Source organism: Formica exsecta, unplaced genomic scaffold, assembly GCF_003651465.1.
Source record: "Formica exsecta isolate Colony F162 unplaced genomic scaffold, ASM365146v1 scaffold880, whole genome shotgun sequence".
NCBI classification, from domain to species: Eukaryota; Metazoa; Arthropoda; class Insecta; order Hymenoptera; family Formicidae; genus Formica; species Formica exsecta.
In genome coordinates, this window is record NW_021853650.1 from 47,802 (window position 1) to 72,043 (window position 24,242).

Here is a 24,242-nt window from a genome sequence, read left to right on the forward strand (position 1 = left end):
GTGGTCCTCGTAACGGTCGCCACGATTTTTAAGGCACTTACAATAATCTGACATAAAAAAGTTATAAACAGAATTTTATCAGTTTCTAACTCTGGCAACAAATTGCAATAATAAAAATTGACCAAACATTTTTTTTCCATAAAAAAGCAAGGTCACCTTCAATTTTTTTAATGGAACTGCCTACTTTTTATTGCACATTTTTGTATCTTATCTCGAGAGCTTTTCAAAACACACTAATAAAGTATTTTTTTATTAAATACTATTTGAGTTATTTTATATCTTAATCTGACATATTTTGATGTAAAACATAAAATATCTCGTAAAATATTTAGTTTTCGATAATCTTACCGTAATACTTTTATGTACAGAATAATGAGACAAATCAATTGGTATAAAAAAACAAATAATTGTTTAAAGAATACATTGTAAATTACATACATTTTTAAAAAACAATTATTTTTTTTTATACTAATTGATTTGTCTCATTATTCAGGATTTCAAAAGAAACATTTTTTGTTAATAATATTTTTTTCTACATTTTGTTTTAATACTACAGGGTATAAAATAGGAGTTTTGTGACTTCAATAAACAAACATATAAGTAAAAAAAACAAATTATATTTTTATCTTGAACAAAAAACGAAACAAGTACACGAAAGTGATTCACTTTTTTGACAGTAAATATCATACTTAAAAATTTCTTCATTACCTTCAATATAAAAATAACATCGTCGAAACATTGATTGTCTGTGCTGTTTGTCCTTTACAAATAGCTGTTCTATAAATAAGATGCATGTCAGTTAATTTTATCCGAATGTATCGCTTCATAATTATTGTGATTATAACGTATAATAACGACGACTCGCAGTGTGTGAGAAACGATATTTTATTACTTAACACCACTATTACAAAGAGACTCAAATATAAGTATTTAAAGAGATATCAATTAGTTATCGCGAGATATTCATACGACCGAAGACGCGAACAAACCACATAATAAACCTTATGTTCAAGACAACCAAAAACACACACAACAACCGCAGTTACCTTAGCAAGAGCAAACACACTCGTATTAAAGAACAAAAGAAAGAATTAATTATGAACATAGAAGATTGAGAAATAAATCTCAACAGTAATGATAAACAAATTACATGCAACTTGTCAAAACACACTGAAGACCTCTGCTTTATTGAAAGTTTGAATATCATATAAGACCAAAACGAAACGCCGCAGAGAGAAATATCGTTAACAAAAAATGTTTATTTTGAAAACCTCTATTTCCTTTCAAAATTTGTCGATCTCATTTTTTAACACCGTATATATGTATATATATATATATACAAGGTGTATCTGAAATGATGCATTAAACTTTAGGAGCATATTCTAGAGGTCAAAATAAGACTTTTTTCCTATGAACATGGGTCCGCAAATGAACCCTCCTCCGAGCTAGAGGCCCTTAAAGTTTGGGGAAAAAATAAAAAATTGGCTGTATTTCAGAAAAAAAATGGCAGAAGAAGGTTGAACTATACACCTATTACCCTCTCTTGAGAGATAAATAAATTTGCGTTGCGAGTGTTTGGTCAATTTCACAGGGGGGGGTCATTTGTGGACCCATGTTCATAAGAAAAAAAAGTCTTATTTTGACCTCTAGAATACGCTCCTAAAGTTTAGTGCATCATTTCAGATACACCCTATATATATATCAATATTTATATTATAATGATATCTTTGATATGATATCAAAGATATCATTATGGTATAAAATTGATAGGCGAAATATTATGATACCGTGATGTAATAATTTCTTGCATATATGAAAACTCGTATATTTATATATGAGAATATTATATCACATATACTATTATGTTAACTACCTAAAAATTTTTTTATGAATAAAAATCTGATACATATATTTTACAATAATCAAAATAATAATTTTATTCATAAAATTACAAAATTTTTAATTCTTACCGACGAATGTTTTGGATTGTTATTAGGTTCATTTTTTACAAATTCAATCTTTCTTTCGTGAAATATATATTACAAATTGATTTTTAACCAGATATTCGATATTCGTAACAAATAGATTTATGAACTATAAAGGATGGTGGGACATGAATTCGATTGGAATTAAATTCTTCGGCGAGGTTTAGTTAACGGATTGAAAGTACGAGAGCGAATGTACCAATAATACATTTCCCGCGTTTGGGCCTTTGCACGAGATGTGGAGTCACGTTCGCAATCGGAATTACGATATCAGAGAAAGAGAGAGAGAGAGAGAGAGAGAAAGAGAGAGAGAGAGTATGGGAGTCATTCGCCTTGTGGTTATAACTCGATCGTGCAAACAATAGGATTGCGATGCGGCGCGGATGAATTAACAGATAAAGGGAAATACTCTCGTCAGGAGTCGGGAAATCGATCACTGGGAATGGAATCGTCGAATGGAAACGAGCGAACGCGCGAACGTTTCCAAATATCCTTGAACCCGGAGATTATTCCGTGAATGAGAATTTCTTAAGAGGTTTGTTGCTATTCTCTCTCTCTCTCTCTCTCTCTCTCTCTCTCTCTCTCTCTCTCTCTCTCTCTCTCTCAAATTTCGCATTTCTAGCACAAGGATAGATCAGAGATTCAAGATTATTAATTGTCTGTTTAATAGGAAAATATCCTCTCTTTCTCTCTCTCTCTCTCTTGCATTCCTTATATCTATTGTCTCCGATCGTTGAACTGGCGTCTCTCACCGTTTAGAGGGGAAAGATCCGATTTCGCTCCAGTTCCAGTATATCGCGAGAAATTGAATCTCTATCGGGAGGAGAATGCCGGGGAACTCGATGATACCCAAGAATACGAATATATTCCGAATATCCCCCTCGCTATCTTTCTCGCATTTCTCGTTGATTTATGCACGACGTTTCGCGATATAGAGATATCCCCCGGAATCTTTTCGCAATATTCAGATTTTCGCAGAAGACGATGGCCTTTGACATATAAGCCAGTATCAATATTCGTAACATTTTTGTTTCGTCTCATCGTCAGCTATTTAATCATGTCTGCACGGAATGTCTACTCCTTGGAAAAATATGGAGAAGTTGGGATTCTCAGGGATTTTTTATATCTGCAAAACACTCAGGGAATTTTATTAGAATTCAGAGAATTTTTTAAAAATGTCTTAACAGAATATAGAATATACAGTAAATATTTTTATAGTAACTTTAGTGATAAAAAAATAAAAATGTTATGCAGGTGAAAAATGTTTATTTTAAAGATATTTAATTTTTTTTAGTATATTATATTTTAAAATCTAGCATTTAAAACCTAAGTGGCTTTTTATTTTTCCTTTGTATGAAAAGCATTAGAAAATGTACACAATCAAAAAACTTATTTTTTTTATTTTTAGAAAGTTGCATTTAAAAAATCTCTACAAAAATTTTCTTTATCTGGAATTTTGAACAAGAAAAACTTGGAAACTTAGGGAATTTTCAGGGAATTTTTTTACAAAATTTGAATAGACATCCTGATTACAATTTTCTATTGGCAGTTTTAATTATAATTTGAAAAAAGAGATTTTAAATCAATTAAAGTCCTGTTCGCGTCTTCGTATAGTATTCTCATGCCGGAACTGATGCGATCGGTCTTGACGAACGAGCGCGACTTTTTATATCGATTAATCGATCGTTTGCGTTTGCGAAATCGGTAGACTTAGCGCTAACTTTAGATACACACACGCCAATGTTGTACATAAATACATACACGCATCCTTATATACATAAACACACACATACACACACTCACACACACCCTACCCGTTTAGTTTAGCCGTCAGTGTTGTCTTGCGAACAGTTCAAATGACCACTGGCCAGACAACTACCCCGGGTGCCACGACGACGGACAATAACAGCACGCTGGCCGATTCGCCAGGTCACGAGTTCGTGTCCGATACCATGAGGGTCTCGGACACAGACCTCGAGGAGGTCCGAGAGGGGATGAGAAAGCTGGGGATGCAACCGCCGAAAGGTCAGTTCGTTTAATCGTTGGTCGTCGTCAACTCTCGATCTCTCGTGCTCGCGTCAGATGAGATCTACCCATCTTTTTAACGATGATTGTTCCGGCAGACTTTGCCTCGAGATTTTCCCCCCTGATGGGAAATTATACGACCGGCAGATCGAGTCTGTAGCGACACAATTCTGGAAAACCTTAGATCCCTCGTTTTCCCAGTCTTCCTTAGTTACGACCACCAACGAAGATTTGCTTAACTACATAATAACGGCACCGTTTTTCATTTGTTGGCGATCAACGAATGGTATTGGAGTGGCTCTTGTATTGCAATATTGTGTCGAAAAAGGATCTCTTCCTCTATGAGATTTTCATGAACTTTCGATGAATTTTTCATCAATAAAAATTTAGATCGCATTCAATGTAATAAAAAGAAAAAAGAATTGGAGGCGATACAAAGTACATGATCTCTGCAAATTGTATCTTGAAGTAAGTAATACAAGACCGTTTCTCAAGTAATATCATCAGTCATTTAATAGCGAATTTCTTATCGACCGAGAAATGGCAATTCTTGAAAACTATTCCTTGTTGAAAGAGGAAGAGAGAGAGGGAGAGTGCCATTCATTGATCTCGCCAACAAAACGGAAACGGGTCACCAAAAAAGGTGATCGATGCGAGAGCTCGATCTGTGCCACGACACGGTCCAAGAGTACTCTCTTCGTGAGTATGAAATTAGTGTGTGCCACCAAGTGAGAAGCCTGACCTTAATCTCTTAGTGTTACACCTTGACCACGCCTAGTGTCGTTTCTTTGCGTAGCCTCTCTGTGTATCCGATCTTCGATCTTCCTGTTTGCGCTTTCTTTAGGAGATTGCTTGTTTCCGAATTCTCTGTGAGTTTGTACGACAACGACGTGTCTTTCCTTTCGACGCGTCATATGTCATGTGTCATATGTCATGTTGTTGTCGTCGTGTTTGAACGTCTGTTGCGTTTTAAACGTGTCTCTTTTTCTTTTTTTTTCTTTTTCTTTGTCTCTCTCACTCTTTCTCTATTACATGGACGTTCTGAACTAAACGACCGCTTTTCATTCTATTTTGTCAACAGCCTAAAAGAAGAGGAGAGTGCCCCCCAAATGCCATTATCCAAAGCACACCCCCTCAGAGATGTACATGCTTTCCGCTCTCGAAAACTGACATTTTTTAGTTTTTAGCGGTATACCGAACCTCCTCTCGCCTCTTTTTCTGTCTTCTCCTCTTCCCCCGCTCTTTTCTACTCTTTTTTTTTTAATTTTCCGTTTCTCCGTCACGCGAAGCCGCCCCCGGGCACGAACGTTCCCACGAGACGAATGTTTGTTTCGATACAATCGATCCAGCAATCGACGCGATCCCGTGCCAGTCGCAAGGATCACCTCGACTGAATGCAGATTCGAATCGATGAGAGGAAGCTAGCGAGCTAAAAAAAAGTGGAACGCCCCCAGGATGTGAGATAAAGCAGTCGCGTGAAAAAGAGGAAACAATCTCGGAGCCAGTTTAAGAAGAACGTGTAGTCGTCGTAATTAGACGGCCGGGGATCTGTCATTGAGAGAAAATAAAAACTTAACTGGTATAATGGAAATAAATTTTCACGCAAATTGTTTCGTCTTTTTCGTCGTTATTAAGAGTGATCTCATTTTTTTTTACTTTTACGTAGACAGACCTCAAATGAACGGGCTTTGTAGGCATTTTTTTTTTTATATTCCGATGAGGAGCGTATTTTTTCGTCGTCGTCAAAAAAAAATGTATATTCGGCCGGGCACACGTGTTCGAAAAAAATATTTTAAATGCTCGAGATTTAATTCCAAATACCGAATAGTACGTGTTTTTATTTATTTTTTTTTTTTATTATTTTTGGATATTGATGTTGAGAGTAAAAAGAATGTATTTGTGTGAAATTTCACCCGGCAGTTGCTCGTTAGAGATGCGTCGTTGAGCTCATCGAATTGCGAAAATGAAAGACGCGAAGAAGAAAAAAGTCGTCACGTCGAAACGTTACGCGCGCGAGTGCAACAAATAAAATAGATGCAATAAGAATAGAAAGAAGAGAGCTTGTGCGAGAGAATGAGGTATCAGAAAGAAAATAAACAACCGGACTGGATTACAAAAGGATACTCTGCCTGTTTTGCTGTTGTCTGTCTATCTGTCTGTCTCTCTATCTCTCATTCTATCTCTCTCACTCTTTCTCTCTATATCAATTCCAAATAATCTAATCCGTTTCTCGATTCTCTCTCCGTGTCTTTGTAAACGTGTAATTAACGCAGAAACAACTAGACGCATCTTTGAAGATAAATGAGTGGGAAGAATAATAAGGCAGTCATTGATAAAACGCGAGATATATATATATATATATAAAATAGAAATGCCGCGGCGCGCTATTAATACTGAACATTTTCTCCCGTATAATTTCTCATCTCCCGGTACATCAAATCGTGTTATCTCGTGCGAATAAATTAGACGTTTCGCAAGGGAAAATCCCTCTTTGCAAGGGAATAAAAAAATTCCAATAGATTGTACGTGATACGCGCCAAGTTTCGCGAGCGGAAGGATTATTATCACGGCGGAGGTCGATCGGATTTTTATCGCGCCGCCGCATAAATTCGTTGAATGACAATACGTGTTTCACCGGGAAACGAGCTATAATTCGGTGATCATGTTTGGCACCGCTGGGTGTAACTGTTATAGCGATTTTCCTCCGTAAAAATACGAGGCGGCCGACCGTGGTGTGATTCATTTACACGGCACACCGTCCACCGGGAAAGGCGAAAAAGGGATAATGAATTAATTACGCTTTGGCGAACTTTTTTTTTTTACGTGGGCGAGGCGAGCGGAAACGATTTGCACGCAAGGATTTTACGAAATGCACGCGGGGGATGTGTTAGACGTGAAACACGAATATCAGTTTTCTGTAAAGAGTACCGTATCAAAGGAAAAGTCGATATTCAATATATCGCGATGATTAAACGGATTGCTCATGGAAATCGTTTGATTTGGCGATAACATTTATTTACTTTATATATATGCAAGAGATAGAGCATTTATATAATATGAGAATAAAATAAGTATACAAAATATATCTGATAATACAATCGGAAAAATAATAATTTTACGTGAAAGATGAATCGAAAATGTAGAATAAAGTCTTTTCGCGCGATATTTATTTCCGAGAAAATCGACTTTTAAAGTTGGAAAATTGATGACATATGTGCTTTTTTAAGCTCGAATAATCTTTAACAATCTTGTATTACACATTATCGAATTTATCTCACGACAGTGACTATTAATTATGCATAAAAATATATATTTTATTAAAGAGATAAAATTTAAATATTTAATGAATATCCAGAGATATTTGATATATATATAATATCTCTTTAATTTTTTTTTAATTTAAATTATTTTGTAGTAAATAAAATGTTGCACTTTTATATTTAACTAATATGTATTTGTCTAATTATATTTATCTAAATTATTAATGCCCACTCTCGAGATAAATTTGACGATATATATGATACAAGATTATTTAAACTGAAAAAAAGCTCAAGTAGGCTATCAATTTTTCAAATATCTCGAGTCAATCTCGAAATGTTTCCGACTTTTTTTCATGTAGAATAATTACTTTCCCGGTTGCATTAATTACGAGATATCCTGTTTACAAGCTTGATTCACTATTCAGTTAATAGAAAAAACTAATTATGATATGATAATGGAGGGATTTCTTGCACCTTTTTTACGCAGCAGTTGTGTGTTGTATTTTTTTCGCATTGATTAAAATAATTTTATCGAGAACGCCGCGTAATAGATTCCCGTTCGCGAAAATATCGGATTATCCGCCTTCGGTTCGAGCAGATTCCGATAAAACTGGCGACAACTGAATTATGGCTTTCGGTTCCCGGTTGCACACTTTTTCCCGGTGCACGGACTTCGGTTATCCGCAGCGGGGTTATCGAAATATCGCTCTCTCTCTCTCTCTCTCTCTTTCTCTCTCTCTTTCTGTCTGTCGGCTCGACATGAGGCGCAAATAAGAACGAATCGATGAAAGGTCGGGGAGAGCAAACGCAAGCATTTTGCGAAGCATTTTCAGTATTTCATGTCATTCCGTAAAAAAGGCGACATCTCAAGCGAAAGACAAACTTTTTTTTTTTCTTTTTAAGACAAAAATATGTCTGAATTTTTTGAAAATTTTTTACAGTGTGTGTAATACGGAGACAAAGAGCGATTAGAGAAACGCACCGTAAGATAGTACTATTTAAGGCTTAGCGTTATTAAATAGAGGCCGCGTATTTATTAATGCTTAGTACTACTACTAGTAGTTTTATTCCTACGTACGATAATGTTAGATTAATTCCGCGCTTAAACGATGAATTTGATTTGACTGAAAAATGGTGTCCGAAACTGTTCAATCTGGCACGCTCTGTAGTAAAAAAAACTGTATACAAGGTGTCTACTCCGCGGAAAAAATATAAAAAATTTACTATTCTCAGGAATTTTTTTATACCTGGAAAAATCAGGGTATTTTCGTGAAATTTTTTAGAAAATTATCTCTCATAATTTTGCCTTTATATTGTAAGTCAAGTGAATTATGTGTTCAAAATATATTATAAATATATATCTATCTCTGTTTATATAATTCAATCTTAACAGAATATAGAATATGTAATTTTCTCTCTTTATTGTAATTTTATGTGATAAAAAATTAAAACGTGTTATGCAGATGAAAAATATGTTTATCTCGCAAAAGCTACTCAGTTTTTTTAGTACATTTGCAAATTTAGCACTTTAAGAGGATGCTGGATACCGACAGAATACGAATATTAGTTAAAATGCAAAATATTTTTGTTGATTATAGATATCAACAAATCCTTTTCCATAATTAAAGTATACATAATAATGGAGTGCGGGGTTTATGATTTCACATGAAAAGTGAAAAAAAATTAAAAAATTACAGTTTTGTTATTGGCTTCTGCCGCCAACATTTACTTAATATAAAAAATTTGTAATCTGCACGTGCCTAACAAGTGGACTCCACACACTCGGCATTTTATCAAAGAGTATCAGTGAACTTTGAGAAGTGAGTTTAGAAGCTTTATAAAAAAGATTTTACTATGCAAAATTTTGCACACCGAAATGTTTTTTACTATGCTTCTAAATATATTTTTAAACGTTTACTTATATTCTTTCATGCATTTCCGAGTGGAGAGGTATCTTATTTTGCACGTACTCTGTGTTTTCCTTTTGTATAAGTGAAAAACAATAAAAAACATTTTTAAAAAACTTATTTTGAAAAGTTGATCAACAAATTTTTAAAATATTCTCTTTATCTGGAATTTTGAATAAAATGTTTGAATATACTTGGAAGAACAGGGAATTTTTTCACAAGCTTTAAATGGACACACCCTGTGTATTATACTAAAATTTCACATGTGACATTTTATCGAGACCCCAGCTATACGTCACACAAATTTAATCCATTTTTTTATATTCTTTTTTTTCATAGGAATCCTTTTAAAATAATTACATGAAATTTCATCCACTATGTCAGTATACATATATACAATATCGATTTTATCGTTATATAGTTTTTTATTCATCTATATAGCACCGCAGCTTCGGGCACCTCTGGTTTAGCTTGTTTAGGGTTATATACTGACGGCAGCGAGTTGCTCCGATAATTGCATTCCGAGACGTTTAAGTCGCGATATCCTGATTAATTACTTTTGTAATTGCGCGAGTCGGTCATTTTTGTAACGAGTACACGAGTTAAGCGTTAATGTAATCAATTAGCTATTTCTTCTGGTAATTCGCTGTTATTTTCCTGTAAGAGCTAATATAGTCGACGACAGGTAAAAAATTGACTAAAACTTCAGATAAAGGGTCTGCAGCTTTTTTGCAGACACACTGTATGAATTTTCAGACAGTATCTGAATTTTCAGACACACTGTCTGAATTTTTAGATTCACTGTTTGAATTTTCAGACACACTTTAATTTTCAGATAAACTCTTCTGAACTTTTAAAAAAACGACTCTGATGATTAAGGCAGATTGTTTGAAACTTCTTTCGGACAGCCAGATCTAAAAATTCAGACAAAAATATGTCTAAATTTTTAGAAAATTTTTTTACGGTGTAGTCATCATCGTCATCGTCGTTCGCAACTAGGGATTTGAAAGAAGCGCACGATATTGCGTCGTCCTTAATATAATCACGTAATACGTTTCTCACTCCTCTATCATTGTTTCTCTCTCTAAGACTACTAATCGTATCATCAACGCGTTTAACGAACCGAATTCAAGCTCTTGAAGCAAAAAGAGAGGACATCGTGGATGCCCTTCCCTTTCGCTTCCGTTTCGTGTGTTCTCTTGCTCTTTCTCTCTCCGCCTTTTCGATTTCTCCATTCCTGTGATTTTGATTTTTTTTGTCCTCTCCTCTCCCCCCTCCCTCATTCCCCTCTCACAATCCCGACTCTAAAACACGCATACACTTTCACACACTTACATACTTTACACGCGCTGTCATTTCCGCGCACGAGAAGCTCAGATATTCAGGGCGCGGAAACACAAACGCACCGACACGCAAAACAGACAGACAAAACAAGACCAGAGTGCCGGCCCTCTCTGCAAAATAGCTACAACGCTGCTTCTGCCTCTCCGCAGAAGAAGATTGGGAACGTGAATTGGAGGCTGAGCTAAAGGATTACGAGGTTGTAACGGGCGGAGGCGGCAGCCACGAGAAGAACAGCGGCAGCAGCATGGCCACGAAAGATGTCACGATGAACGATAATGATTGGGAGAAGCACATCGACGAGCTGCTTGCCAACGAGGACGACGAGGATCTCAAGTGAGCCGAGGAAGAGATCCTCCTCGTGACCGGATAAATGGGATCTCTTCACATTAATATCACCAGCGAGATCGGCGAGCTCGCGTTAGAAACATTCTCTCTGATCGAGAGAAGCTCGCGGATTTGTTTTTGTACGTGTTTATTACATTTATTACTCTTTCGTCGATCTCTCCCACCTCGACACACAAGGAGAAAAAGCGAAAGACGAAGCGATGCTCGAGATGAAGCGAATCATCGATCAACTTTATCTCTTCTATGAGAGATCGATACGGCGATGGATTAAGGATGTACGATGTGCATTAATTTTGCGAGATGAAATATCATAATGCGGTTTTCTGAGAAAAGGAAATCCATTTCGGTCAGCGATTCAACGTGTGAGAGAGAAAAAAAATTGATGTGACATTCCGCTACAAAATTCTTTTCGTTATAGATTCCAGATTTTTTCTTTTTTTTTTTTTTTTTTTTTTTTTTTTTCATTTGTTACGCGGAGTTTGCGTGCTATTCAAGAGGATAATAAATGTTTGATCGCCGTTGTATTGACACGAGATTTTCTTTTTTCGCTGGTTTTTCCTTTACATCGAGAAGATATAAAGCTGCATTTCGTTAGCTTCCTTTATTTCCAGTCGTCCCGCGTCAACTTTGAAAGACTGGAAGACCTCCTTTCGTCGAGTTACAAAGAACCGCTTCGAAAAGGATTCCTCTTCTCATTTCGATCCATCGCCGATCCATCTCCTGAGAGAAGGAAATGCGAATTTAAAAGACGACGCATGATTCTTTGAGGATCGGCTTGTGTCCTCGGGAAACGAGGAGCAGAACAAGACGAAAGAACCAAAGGCGTAAGGATATGGACTGGAAATCGCCAAAAGTGGCGGTGCAAAAAAGTGGAAATTGTATTATAAAGAGCAAAAGTGGGAGTGAGAGAGAGAGAGAGATAGAAATGTTGTCTCTTTATTGTTTCTCTTGTTTTTTTTTCCTGTTTTTCCAAAACGATTTCTTTGCGATCCACGAGCACAATGAACACGATAAACACGATGACCGCCGTTTCGTAGCTCGAGGTAAGAGAAAAAAAAAGAAAACAAAGATTAATCGTATATTCATGCGATTATATTTTCTTATGATTGTGAAAACATTCTTGCTTCTGGCCTCGAGTTACAAAACGATGATTCGCGCTGAAGGGTACGTGAATTAACCAACATCACATACAGACTTGTGTCAATTATTGGACGGTCTTGTCCGAGAATATAACGTTGAATATAACAATAAAACATCGTTTTCAAAATTATGTGATTTTATATATATATAAATTAATTAATTTGAATACGTACCCGGAAACACGCATGGGTCGACCGCGCGCTCTTCATCGTGGCCGCAGGATCGACGATTCTCTTCAAAATAAATTAATAATTCAAAATAAATTGTACACTGCCGTGTGCCGAAGGACACAGGTTTCGAGTGCGGTTCGACGATTACTGCGATCGGCGGCGCACTTTTTGCTACAAAATAATTCTGGAAGCTATTTGTCATAATCTTCTTTTAATATAACAGAAAAAAAGACTTTTTCTTCTTCAGAAGAAGAAGAAAAGGTTTTCTTCTCTTCTTTAAAAAAGGAAGAAGTTTTTTTCTCTTCTTTAGAAGAAGTTTTTTTCTCTTCTTGTTTTCTTCAGAAGAAGAAGAAAATAAAAAATCCGCTTTTGCAAAATAAAAAATAAAAATGCGTAAACATAAATGCGCCACCGATGATCGTCGTTCTTTCTTTCCAATCCCAGCGCTGAACATTTGTCATTATTGATTGTCAACAATTATTTCGATCGCGAAGTGTAACGTCATTCCACGTAGGAGCATGCCAAAGATAATGCGAGAACCGCTTCGGCTCGACGAATGACATTTTTTATCTGACTTGTGGCTAAAAAAAACGAGAAAGGCACTAGATTTAGCGATATAAGCGTTTTGCGTGTATGTTTCTGATGAAATATGTATGTGACGATGATGATGATGTTGAGAGAAGAATGTCTTTAATTTGTCAATTGTAGGAATGTTACGTTGTTTATATTGTGTCAAAGTTAAATGTAAGAACGAGACGTATTCGCGTTGTCTGTACGGACGAAATATCGTAAGAATAAATCTTATTGCGTTCGCATATAATTATATATATATATATTGCAATATATTATTCATAATCGTAAATTAAAAGCGACGGAAATGAAATTTTTCATATCAATTATGTATCCCAGAGTCGACTGACATTTCGATGCGATTATTCGCTGCGCGACATACCGTCCAATCGTCCTCTGCCATAGAAGAGATAGGAAGAAGAAACAGCTGATTCGTAGACGGAGAGAGACTTTTTGCGACAGTAAAATATCGCGTTTCATAAAAAGGCTACGGTTTTACTAAATATAATTTCGTCTAATTAATTAATTAGATATTATAGATCCATCTATATTCTATAGTATAGATTTATCTCTATAATATCTAAATTAGATATTAATTTAGATATTATATAATAATATATATAGCGCAAATTTTAGAGATAGATGCGATACTAAGCTTTATCCTGGATATCTTCTCCGTGCAGACAAACAGATCTCGGACAGCAAGAGAGAAATTTATTACGTGTGCAAATGCAGCCATGGCAAAGTACTGTAAGATACTCGAAGCTCACGATTGTTGTCGTAATGTCAATGACACGTGAATGTGATAAGATGAAGGACGCGCGGAAAGGATAACAAACGTCAGATCAAAGCGAACGATCAGAGTAAAAGGCTAAATTTATGGTGGGACTCGGAAGAGAATATATATTAGACTTTCTAGTGAGTTTAATTTTAGTACACATTTTATCGCGTGGAATATCACTGTATCTTAAATGAAACCATTTGTAGCATATAAACAAATAAATAAAAACAAATGCCGCTTATTATTACTATTATTTCATATGTAATAGTTAAAAAAACTCATCCACATTTTAACGTTAGATCTTTATTCGTTTTTTTTATTTTATTTATTTATTTATTAAGTAGGAATAGCAGAGAAAGTAAAATTTCGCTATTTTATCAAAAATTTATTGTTTATCTAATTTATGAAATTGTTATTATGATAAATGGGATATTCTCTTGCTATGATCTCTTTATATCACTGTTTCTCTATTAAGTAAATTATATTAAATAAAACGATTATTTTGAAAAGTACACGAGATAACATTAATCGTAAAAATTTATTTTATTAATGAAAATTTGAAAACGTCATTACTTGAATATCCCACACGCGCCAATTTAAAGGTTAATTAATTAATATTATAATTTTAATTATAATATAATATAATTTATTATAATTTAATTATAATATTAATTATAATTTTTAACTATTTTTATATAATTTCATTGCTCTCATCAATTGTGTCCGTAAAATAATTTTAAATATTCTGTTGAATAAAAACAATCCTGTATCTTTATCGTACATTTAGCGTTGAGTAGAAGCGGGTGAAGATTTTATTACAAAGATAACTGATTGAATATGGATTAAATTACTATTTTTATCTAAAATTAATATTTTATCGCTAAATGTATGCTAAAAAAGATAAGAATATTTTTATAAATTTTTTTTTTAAGCACACGATTTTCCCACCATAAATTCTGCAAAAAAAATGAAACTGTCCGCTCGCGCTCTTAAAAACACCGTTTCACATCGAACGTGTTCATCTTTCCCCGAGCAAGCTCGTTATAAAGATGTAAAGTTTCCATTTGCGTTAGTCTCGATAGTCGGGCAGATAAGACTTGTAAGATATACCCTTTAGTCGGAGGCGCAATTCACACCCAGGCCTAAGTCTGTCGAAGTAATGCAAAAAAAAGGCGATAATCGCAAAAAAATTTCTCCGCTCTTCGTTATTTATGCGCGGCTCGAGTCGAGAGTAGTTCCTCCGCATTCTTCATTCGAATCCCGAACCTTTCGAACTGTGTATAAATATAAAAATATCACGAAAGAAGAGTACTTTCCCTTCTCTCTCTCTCTCTCTCTCTCTCGCCTAAGAATAAAAAAAAAGAACAGCACTCTAAATTTCCATGCGCAAGAACGTCGTTTTATTTTCTGCGAAAGCGACAAAAGGTAAACGCGAAATGGCTAGAAATATCGTGGTGTACTTCGGCAGAATAACAAAGCGAACTCTGTGAATTAATTGTGTAATAAAGCTATCCTACGGTATTGTGTGTGTGTGCATTCACACTCGTGAACAAAAAGAAAATGAACATACATGCGATATTTAATATATACATATATATGTATACACGTATACATATGGATAAATATATATATATATGTTGTTGACTCCATTGAAAGTATGATAATATATTATGGATATATTATAATGAGAATATATATATATATATACATATATATATATATAATGACACAAGCATTAAGATGAAATTATTGAGGAAATTATTAATGTAATGGGAAAATGTAACAATAAAAGTCGTACGAAATGAAATAAAATGAAATATTACCTCTTATAAAGTAATGCCTTTTCTCCCTTATAGATATATGCATATCATTTCCCTTTTCATTCCTTTTTTCAAAGCACATAATTACACAGTAAATGTGCACATAAAATATATAAAATTATGCTCAATATAAAAAATAGACACACACATTCAATTATAATATTCTAAATAAAGTTACAGGAATACATTAATATTTCGTTTTATAATACTCTATAGCAAACGTCTTACACATAATTGCATATAAATATAATAATCCAATATTGTATTAAAATAAATTTTTATTACACATCATTTGTACCATAATATTTACAGATCTTTCAGAAAATGTATGTACATCAATTAACATCCCGATCCTCATACATTCTACTTGATTCGAAATTCATATACTCATGAGATTCCTATTATTGTTATTAACCTTATAATAGAGTATTTGCCAGTATTTGATTATTAAAAAAATTACAAATTAAAATATAATACGATTAATAAATTATTAATCGATATAACTTGATCGAATAGAGGAAGGAAGCTATACTGATTGAGTTGGCATTACAAAGAAAATCACAAATAGTACTGCAGTCGGCCAAGCGAAATAGGAAACGCGAAATACGTATTACATAAATTTATGAAACGCTATATTCCAAGTATAAAAGCGAAATCGAAAAACTTGAGTGATATACTAAAGCATCTAGAATGTTTGAGCAGTTAATCTCTTTTACGTATACAGTGGATTTACTTCATCAATCTGTCTGTGGCGAGTATTTGAAATTTCAGATCAAAATATACGTATATATATATATATATATATATATATATTTTTAATTGCGAAAAATTTTGTATATGATATCTTTTATATAAAATTCATTGTATAAATTCTCAAACTATAACGCTTAAATATAACTGACATCTTTTTCGTTCCATCATTTACGTCATAATAAATAGGAAAATGGAGTGGAACATTTAAATTATCTTACATGTGTTAAGTTTCTGAGTTGACTTAAATACAAGCCCGGCTTATGCGGAACTAAATGTAACGTTAGCGAGTTTTAATACTAATAATGTAATCGTACTGTCAAGATTCGCGTTTTAAAATAACCTTTAAATCTTCTGGCAATACGTGCGTAATGTCGTTTATTCTTTCTCGTAATTTCTCCCTCACCGAGTTATCGATTGGTACGTCATCGATGCAGCTTCTCTCCAATTTTTGGCGAATCCTAAGAATCATATCGACTACCTCCACTTCTTGCTTTCCCTGCACCCACGTTTTCAGGTCCTATCCACGCGAAATGTATCGAGAATATTAGAAAGAATACAGAAAAAAAAGATCGATATTTTAATACGTACTGCTTGCGACAATTTTTCCAATTGCTTAGCTTGCAATTGCTGACTCAACTCTGTATATCTAGTATGGAACCATCCAGAGAAGTTGGGCGATCGAAAGAACCGTTTGTACAATCCTACCCAATCCCCCTTTATACCTGTAGTCAATTGCGGACCAGAGCTACTTAAGCTAGCTAGGAAGTCATCTGGATTGAACATTTGTGGTGTAGGAGTTGCCTAAAGTAGTCGCATTATTACACTTTACATGAGCCGAGAGAAAGAGATCCTATAATTATTAAAATAAAAGTTGATTTACCTTAAAAGGTGATATGTTCTTTTGCAGTGGCATGAGAGTCGCGATGTATCTCTCGAGCGGAATCATAAAACTCTCGGTTAGCTCTATCAAATGACGTTTCAAGAGCGCGGTCTGCACCTCGCCCGGCCGTTTCGTCTGAATGCCCCTGAACAATTTCTTCAAAATGGTCTTGTCCTTCTGCAGAAAGGACTTGTACTGAGTATAAACGCCAGGTTTGGAGTCCAGCACCTTCAGATTTTCGGACCTCTTGATTTTGAATTTTAGATCTTCTGAAACATCAAATCTTAAACACACACGCCACTAGTAGATAAACATTATAGAACTTACCGCTGTTGTTGCCGTTGCTTATCCGAATGATATGCGGCCAATGTTGCAGAGTCTTGGCAAAGAATGGATTGGTCACGCCTAGGATTACAGCAGGCGGCGTCGGAGAATCCGTGGTATATTCCTTAAATTCCGAATCGTGGATAGTGAAGTACGGGCGATGATCGGCGCAGTACTTTAATGGCGCAATCATGCTAGAAAATGGTTTTTTTTTTTTCCTTTCTTTCTCGGTTATTCGTCATAAGTATATGATAAAAATCTCGAATGTTTCATTGTACTTACGCTATAAGCGCTTGAACTAGTTCGGAACACGTGGTCGGCGAGCTAGCCATTACAACGATCGGCTCGCTGAGAAGCACCAATTCCCACAATAAGTGTACATAACTAACAACACTGGCTAGACTCCGAAACATGTCGCCTTCGTAGGCTGACGTCAACATCAGTCTTCGTGTTGCGTGTACATTTGGTGCATGTTCCATGGCAGCTATTGAGGGAACAGTGGCTTTACAATTTTGGTTTGGGATGTATGTCTGTAACAGTTAGATGCTGTATAATATATGCAGTGTCTATACGTAAATATTAAAGCGGTTTTATAATTTATAACATATGTTTTACCTGGAATAACACACCGATGAGAGGTAAATGAACTATCTGCCCTGGAACTGGAGGGGGCCACTGATCGATCTCGCGTACCACAGCGTCCATGAGTGCCGTTCCGGCCTCGAAAAATTCCGGCGCGATTAAAGCGCACAATTCACCAAACAGATTGACGAACGGCAGTTTCGTAATTATAACAACACTCTGAAAACGCGATTTTGCGATTGGTCACAGAATTTAAACGAATGACAGTAATCACTTTTATAGCAATACGAACCTTTTGGAAATATCCTCTTGGCAAAGACTTATCCTTCACTTGCCGAAAATATACGTATCCCCAGTAATAATCTCTATCAGTTTGTAGAAAAGAAGGTGATTTTCTGTCATATTCTTCAAGTGCACTGGTTTTCTGCATCATTTTGCTACTTTGTCTTATTCTAACATGATATTGAGTGTCTCCCATGCATCCAGAGTTGGAGTCAGGGAAGGCTAAATAACAGACATTGGATCTCTCTTGCTCCGATAATTTAATATGACTCGGATAAATTGCCTGCGTAGAAAAAAATATTAACAAAATTAAAGATTAATACACAAAAGTGTATTCCGTTTTAGTTAAAGCAAAGTGAAATAATATTATCGTACCTCTATAGCTTGGCCCAATTCAAGATCAAAAGTAACAATGCATATACAATGCACCCAATTATTAAAACGCTCCCATTTTTCATACATCACTTTCTCCTTAGCGTTTACACTATCCGGCTCTTTACTCGTCGAGCAAGAAGGAACTGACATTGTTTCTTTTTCTACTTATCTCACTATCGATCTAGTTGCTAGATTGTATATTGGCGTATGTGTTATTCGTCATTGTACAATATGACCTTCCACATGACACCTGCACTATAGCAATTGACTAATTTTTATGTCACGTTATGACAAAATGCGCATAAAGATTCTGAAAAATATAGATTTCACACATCTCAGTATCATAAATATAAAATCTGAACAAAATTCTTGTAATCCAAATTAACTTACCGCTATATATATATATATAAACAATATATATATATATACATTAACTATAAATCTGTTCTAGGAAGTTGATTGCTAACTTTGATTATCCTACTCGGGCTACTGTTAGTCTCGAAATCTTTGTACCCTGTTCGATGATACTTGAAAATATGGAATAACCCCTGTGTGTCCTTCCGAGGATCGAGACCACCCGTTTGCGTGCAACGCCTAGTCAAAGGAGAGGAGTAGCCACGCATAACGTCGTGCAATTGTTAAAATCTCCTCCATATGCTCTCCACGTTTAAATAACAATCCGTCAAACGATACGCCAATAGATGAGGGCGTGCGAGCGAGAATCGTCGAGGCGGAACAGCTGTGTACAGTTGACATTTGTGTAGACACGTGGTGCTCCCCTTCGCACCCTCGTAGAAATTCCTCATAGTGTTTTGGATATCGATGATATTTATTATAATTAGGCGCCTTATAACCTCCGTCCAAAGAATCCGCTTTACGATTGCTCGATGACAGATATTCAGATTAATCCGCTTCAGAGCAGTCACCTTCATCCGTCTCTCGCGAATAAATTAACATCATCGTCCAAATTATATCCTCAACACTTCACACGTTCGTATATGTTTCCCGTTCCTTTATACATGACTCTCACCGAAGCGGAAAGCATCGAGGAACCATAAGCGCATCCCGAGACATGGCAGCATCCTTTTCGGTTCACCGTTCTCTCCTTAGAACATATATAAATGGAAGAGGAATGCCTATTGTTCTCGAAAGAAAAACATGTCCGGAGGAAGTGAGAAAGAAGATCATAGTTGCCTCTCTCTTGTGAGTAACTGCTCAAAAGTGCGCATGCGCGGTTTACGTTTGGTTTGGCCCACTGAAAAATAAGGTTATGTTAGTTACATGTTGAAATATATTCATTCCAGATTCTAAACTTCATTGTAAAACGTGCCCATTCGCGAATATACAGTGCTAAATTCAAACAAGATGGGCTTATATTGTATTTTATGCGGTAGAAAGGACAAATCTGTTTCCTATTTACGGTGAGTAAAAATGTATGTAATTTATTGTCAGTTTGCGTGATGTCAGTAATCTCAGCAATGAATTTAATTATTGAACTATTTAAATTAGTTACTATTAAAACTATATTTTTTTTTTTACATTTTAATTACATAAATGCATTTTATTTGTCAACAGATTTCCATCAAATAAGCATATCAGGAAGCAGTGGTTGAATTTCTGTAAGAAGAGCGAGAAAAATTTGTATGACTCACACAGATTATGTACAGATCACTTCAAACCCGAGGATCTGAAAAAGCGTTCAAGGTGTGTCGTTGTGCAGGCAGAAGCTGTGCCTTGCATATATTCGGTGAGGGCACACTTCTCTATTGTTGGAAATGCCAGTAAAGGCTATTGCACGTTAAAAAATTTTAGTCATAATCGTAAGGCCGTAAACAAATCGATCAATCACAATCAAGTATTCTAAAACGTAATAACAATATTTGAACTGTGATTGATTGATTGATTTGCTTACGGCTTTACGGTTATGACTAAAATTTTTTCACATGCAATGGTCTTCAGACTGATGATGACAATATCTGTTCCACCGGAATCATGAATAGTGATTTGAAGAATGACAATATTATTGCCGTGAATTATTCACAGTCCACAACAGTAACAGAAAGTGAGTATCATTTTTGTTCGTATATCTATTTAAACGTTTTGTACACACCAGCAGCGAATCAAAACATATACCAAGACATTAACTTTTCAATAATCAAATAAGATATTCGATCAAAGTGTAAACTTGAAAGATGCCAAAATATTAATCTTTTATATATCCAGCTTGATATCTAAATACAACCAGAAGTTATATTTTCGGTAACAAAAAATTCGTACAACTTTTATTTGTTGATACACACAACATTTCGTCAATCTTTGTACTGTGGCTTTTAATAATCCCTTATATACTATTTCTGTGACAGATATAGATAGCGATCCTGCTCATTGTACTGGAATAGGCAATTGTGAAATTCCTCTGGATGATTGCCTAACTTCCTTGATACGGGAAGAAGATGCTCATTGCAGCAGCAAGAAGGAACGTTTAGATTCCGATTTTAGTGAATTGGTTTCTAATGATGGTATTGATTCAACAATCCCCATTCAAAAATTACCAGTAAGTATTACTTCATTGAAGTAAGTATTTGTACCTTATATAAAATAAATTTTTCACACATAACTATTACAGTTCTAAGATGGCGTTTTGTATCTTTCTTTACAATAAAAAGTACATGTTTTACAATAAATATGATAAATTTCACATTGTTCGATAAAAATATAAAATAATTATATTGTAATTATATTTAATCCTTCCAATATCTATTAATTTATTTTATATTTTATGACCTAAAAATAATAAACCCCTATTTTGTATTGAATATAGTAAACATGTATAATAATATAAGTTTTGCATAATCTATCAGGTGTCTGCCCTTACACCAGCCATTTGTGATTCTGCTCCACCAATGATACTAGATCCACGTTATGTTGGTGATATCCAGTTATCTCATCTGGCAACACCAAGACAAGCTACAAAAGCCATCAATGTAATGCGACGTACTGTTACACAGCAACGACAGAAAATTGAAACATTGCAGAAAAAATTCAGTAGATGCAAGCAACGTATATCTTTGCTAAAGGATCTGGTCTCCGATTTGAAGAAAAGAAATTACATTTCTGAAACTGCTGCTAACATTTTAATGGTACGTTTAAATAAAATTTATCTGTCAATGAAGGCTCCAAATAAAGCCAAAAGAAACGATCATATTCGACAAAAATATTCAAAACTAATTTTATTTAAACACGAATAAAATTGTAACAAAGTGTAAAATAATTTCACCGTATTATATTAAAAGTACTTATTGATTTCCTCAACACTGATTCATTCCTTCCTTCATTTCTTTATTTATATAAATACATAAATATATTATACATTTAAATAAATAAATATATATTTATTTATATTTATAATTCGATTGATCGATTATAATTAGCATCGATTAGTTCATTATTTATTCATTCTGACTCGTTTATTCATTTTAGTTATTTATTTTTATTCATTTCTTGACTCATGCATTTCATCATTTATTTATCTATTTATTCTCTGATTTTTTCCATGATTTATTCATTAAAAAAAGGACATATACAGGGTGTCTGATAATAATCGCCCCACCCGTAATGTGCGGGTAGAGCGGATTAAACCGAGCAGGAAAGTCGTTTACCATTTTGTAATAATTATTGAGAAATTAATTAAAAAAGATCGACCAATTCGCACGAGTATAAGCACGCAGCGAGAAGAGACAACCCAAAAGTAAGCGCGCGACAAAGTTTTGGGAGGAGTGCTCTACAAATGATAACAGTTAACAGTTACGTACGAGCAATACATAACGATGGATTCTCACGTTTTAGCAACCACATATCAATGCCGCCCATCTTTTCTCACCACACGAATTGTAATACTCGCGCGAATTGGCCGATCTTTTTAAATTAATTTCTCATTAATTATTGTGAAGGTCGCAAAACGGTAGAGGACTTTCCTACTCGGTTTAATCCGCTTTACCTATACTTTATTACCGGTGGGGCGATTATTATCAGCCACCCTGTATATGATTGATTTGTGGAGATATCTACAGACACGATGCTTGTGTGCGTTCGCAAATGGCGCGCATGCGCACTTTCGAATAGTTACTCACAAGAAAGAGGCAAATACGATTTTCTTTCTCACTTCCTCCAGATACATTTCAGCCTGCTATTCTGCTATTCCCTTCCATTTATATACAGGGTGTTCCAAAGTACCCTTGACAACGCTCGTGAGCAGGTAGAGCCTTAGAACATATATAAATGGAAGGGGAATAGCAGGCTGAAAAGTGTCGAAGGAAGTGAGAAAGAAATCGTAGTTGCCTCTCTCTTGTGAGTAACTACACGTACAAGCATCGTGTCTGTAGTATACATACTTTGGTGTACACACACATGGCCGCGCATGCGCACTTTTGAGCAAAGTAACTCACAAGAGAGAGGCAACTATGATTTTCTTTCTTACTTCCTTCCGACATGTTTTTCTATCGGGAAACAAAGAATATAATCAGAGAAGCGACATCATAGACATAGTATATCTAGACAGTGTTCCGATTAGGGACCGGCTGTACGCGCATGCGTGCTTTTGCGCATGCGCGACGGTGAGAATTAGCGATGTACATGATGCGTGCAGACGTTGTAGCGGGACGTTACGACAGCTGGAAATTAAATGATATATATAAGATAAGATTTTTATATGTTTAATCGTTCTTTAATTAATCACAATGTATATTTTTATCTATATATGTATATATTTTATTTCTTAATACATTTTTAAAACATTTTTTAAATATTTTAAATGTAGCCGGGTAATAGTGCCTCTTTTTATTTGTATAAGATACTTTACTGATGCCGTATTCCCGAGTTTACTGTGCTCTACCTGCTCACGAGCGTTGTCAAGGGTGCTTTGGGACACCCTGTATATTCTAAGGTTCTCTCTCAGCTCTCACAGGGTGCGAACTCATGCAGTAGAATAGCATAACGCGAAACGAGAGCAAAGCCAATCACAAGAGTTCTGCAGTTTTCGCAACGAGGATTCCAAGTCCCTACATCCCCATGGAGCGTAAAGGTGCGAACCCATGCAGCAGAATAGCGTAAAGCCCGTATCAGACTACGCATTGAAGATTGAGATTAAAGATTGAAGATTGAAGATTGTCCAATCACATGTAATCACATTATAAAGCCCGTATCAAACTATGTATTTAAAGATTAAGATTGAGATTGAATGCATAGTCTGATACCGATAGAAGATTGTCCAATCACACTATACCTACGATCTATATTGAAATTATCAAATTTTAATTAATATATATATAATATGATGGTCAATATGTTTCGTACAGCAATATCAATAAATATCATGAAATACTGCAAGTATATAGCAAAATATATTCTAAATCATTATTTCTGCCTTCTATTTATTGATTATTACCAACTGTCATGAATCTATCACATGATTAAAAATTGGCATGCCATTGGCTGAGATTGAGATTAAAGATTGAGAAAAATAGATTGAGTATTGAGTTGCAATCTCCAATCTCAATATTTATCTGCTTCTTCCTGATTGGTTAAATTCCAATCTTCAATCTTCAATCTCAATCTTCAATGCGTAGTCTGATACGGGCTAAACAAAGGGTGCGTTCCGTTTCACGCATTGAGCGCATAGATCGCCTGGAAATCTATAATAT

The 24,242-nt window shown here is 35.0% G+C and overlaps 3 protein-coding genes across 4 annotated transcripts in view; 2 read left to right on the forward strand and 1 right to left on the reverse strand.

Moving 5' to 3' along the window:
- The window catches only part of LOC115244913 (synapse-associated protein of 47 kDa-like), a 28,739-nt gene extending 13,383 nt beyond the window's left edge, over positions 1 to 15,356 (forward strand). The window contains exons 5-6 of the mRNA XM_029822928.1: positions 3,837 to 4,010; positions 10,671 to 15,356. Coding sequence (XP_029678788.1) covers positions 3,837 to 4,010; positions 10,671 to 10,858 — 362 coding nt within the window. The 3' untranslated portion in view covers positions 10,859 to 15,356. The remainder of the gene's footprint in view (positions 1 to 3,836; positions 4,011 to 10,670) is intronic.
- An 831-nt stretch (positions 15,357 to 16,187) lies between these two features.
- Positions 16,188 to 19,681, reverse strand: LOC115244920 (protein DENND6A). Of its 2 annotated transcripts, none has more exons than XM_029822934.1 (9): positions 18,934 to 19,681; positions 18,544 to 18,853; positions 18,179 to 18,451; positions 17,920 to 18,105; positions 17,587 to 17,834; positions 17,308 to 17,498; positions 16,981 to 17,246; positions 16,689 to 16,901; positions 16,188 to 16,617 (listed from the first exon to the last, which is right to left on the reverse strand). In XM_029822934.1, the coding sequence occupies exons 2-9, from the start codon at positions 18,691 to 18,693 to the stop codon at positions 16,417 to 16,419; spliced, it is 1,728 nt and encodes a 575-aa protein (XP_029678794.1). In that variant the 5' UTR covers positions 18,694 to 18,853; positions 18,934 to 19,681; the 3' UTR covers positions 16,188 to 16,416. The 2 variants fall into 2 exon arrangements, with proteins under 2 accessions (XP_029678794.1, XP_029678793.1); XM_029822933.1 differs by having other exon boundaries at positions 16,981 to 17,249.
- Positions 19,682 to 19,783: 102 nt separating this feature from the next.
- Positions 19,784 to 21,855, forward strand: LOC115244921. Its single transcript, XM_029822935.1, has 5 exons — positions 19,784 to 19,964; positions 20,119 to 20,290; positions 20,503 to 20,605; positions 20,907 to 21,097; positions 21,405 to 21,855. Exons 1-5 carry the CDS (start codon positions 19,909 to 19,911, stop codon positions 21,789 to 21,791), a joined length of 909 nt encoding a protein of 302 aa, XP_029678795.1. The 5' UTR covers positions 19,784 to 19,908; the 3' UTR covers positions 21,792 to 21,855.
- Positions 21,856 to 24,242: the final 2,387 nt, after the last annotated feature.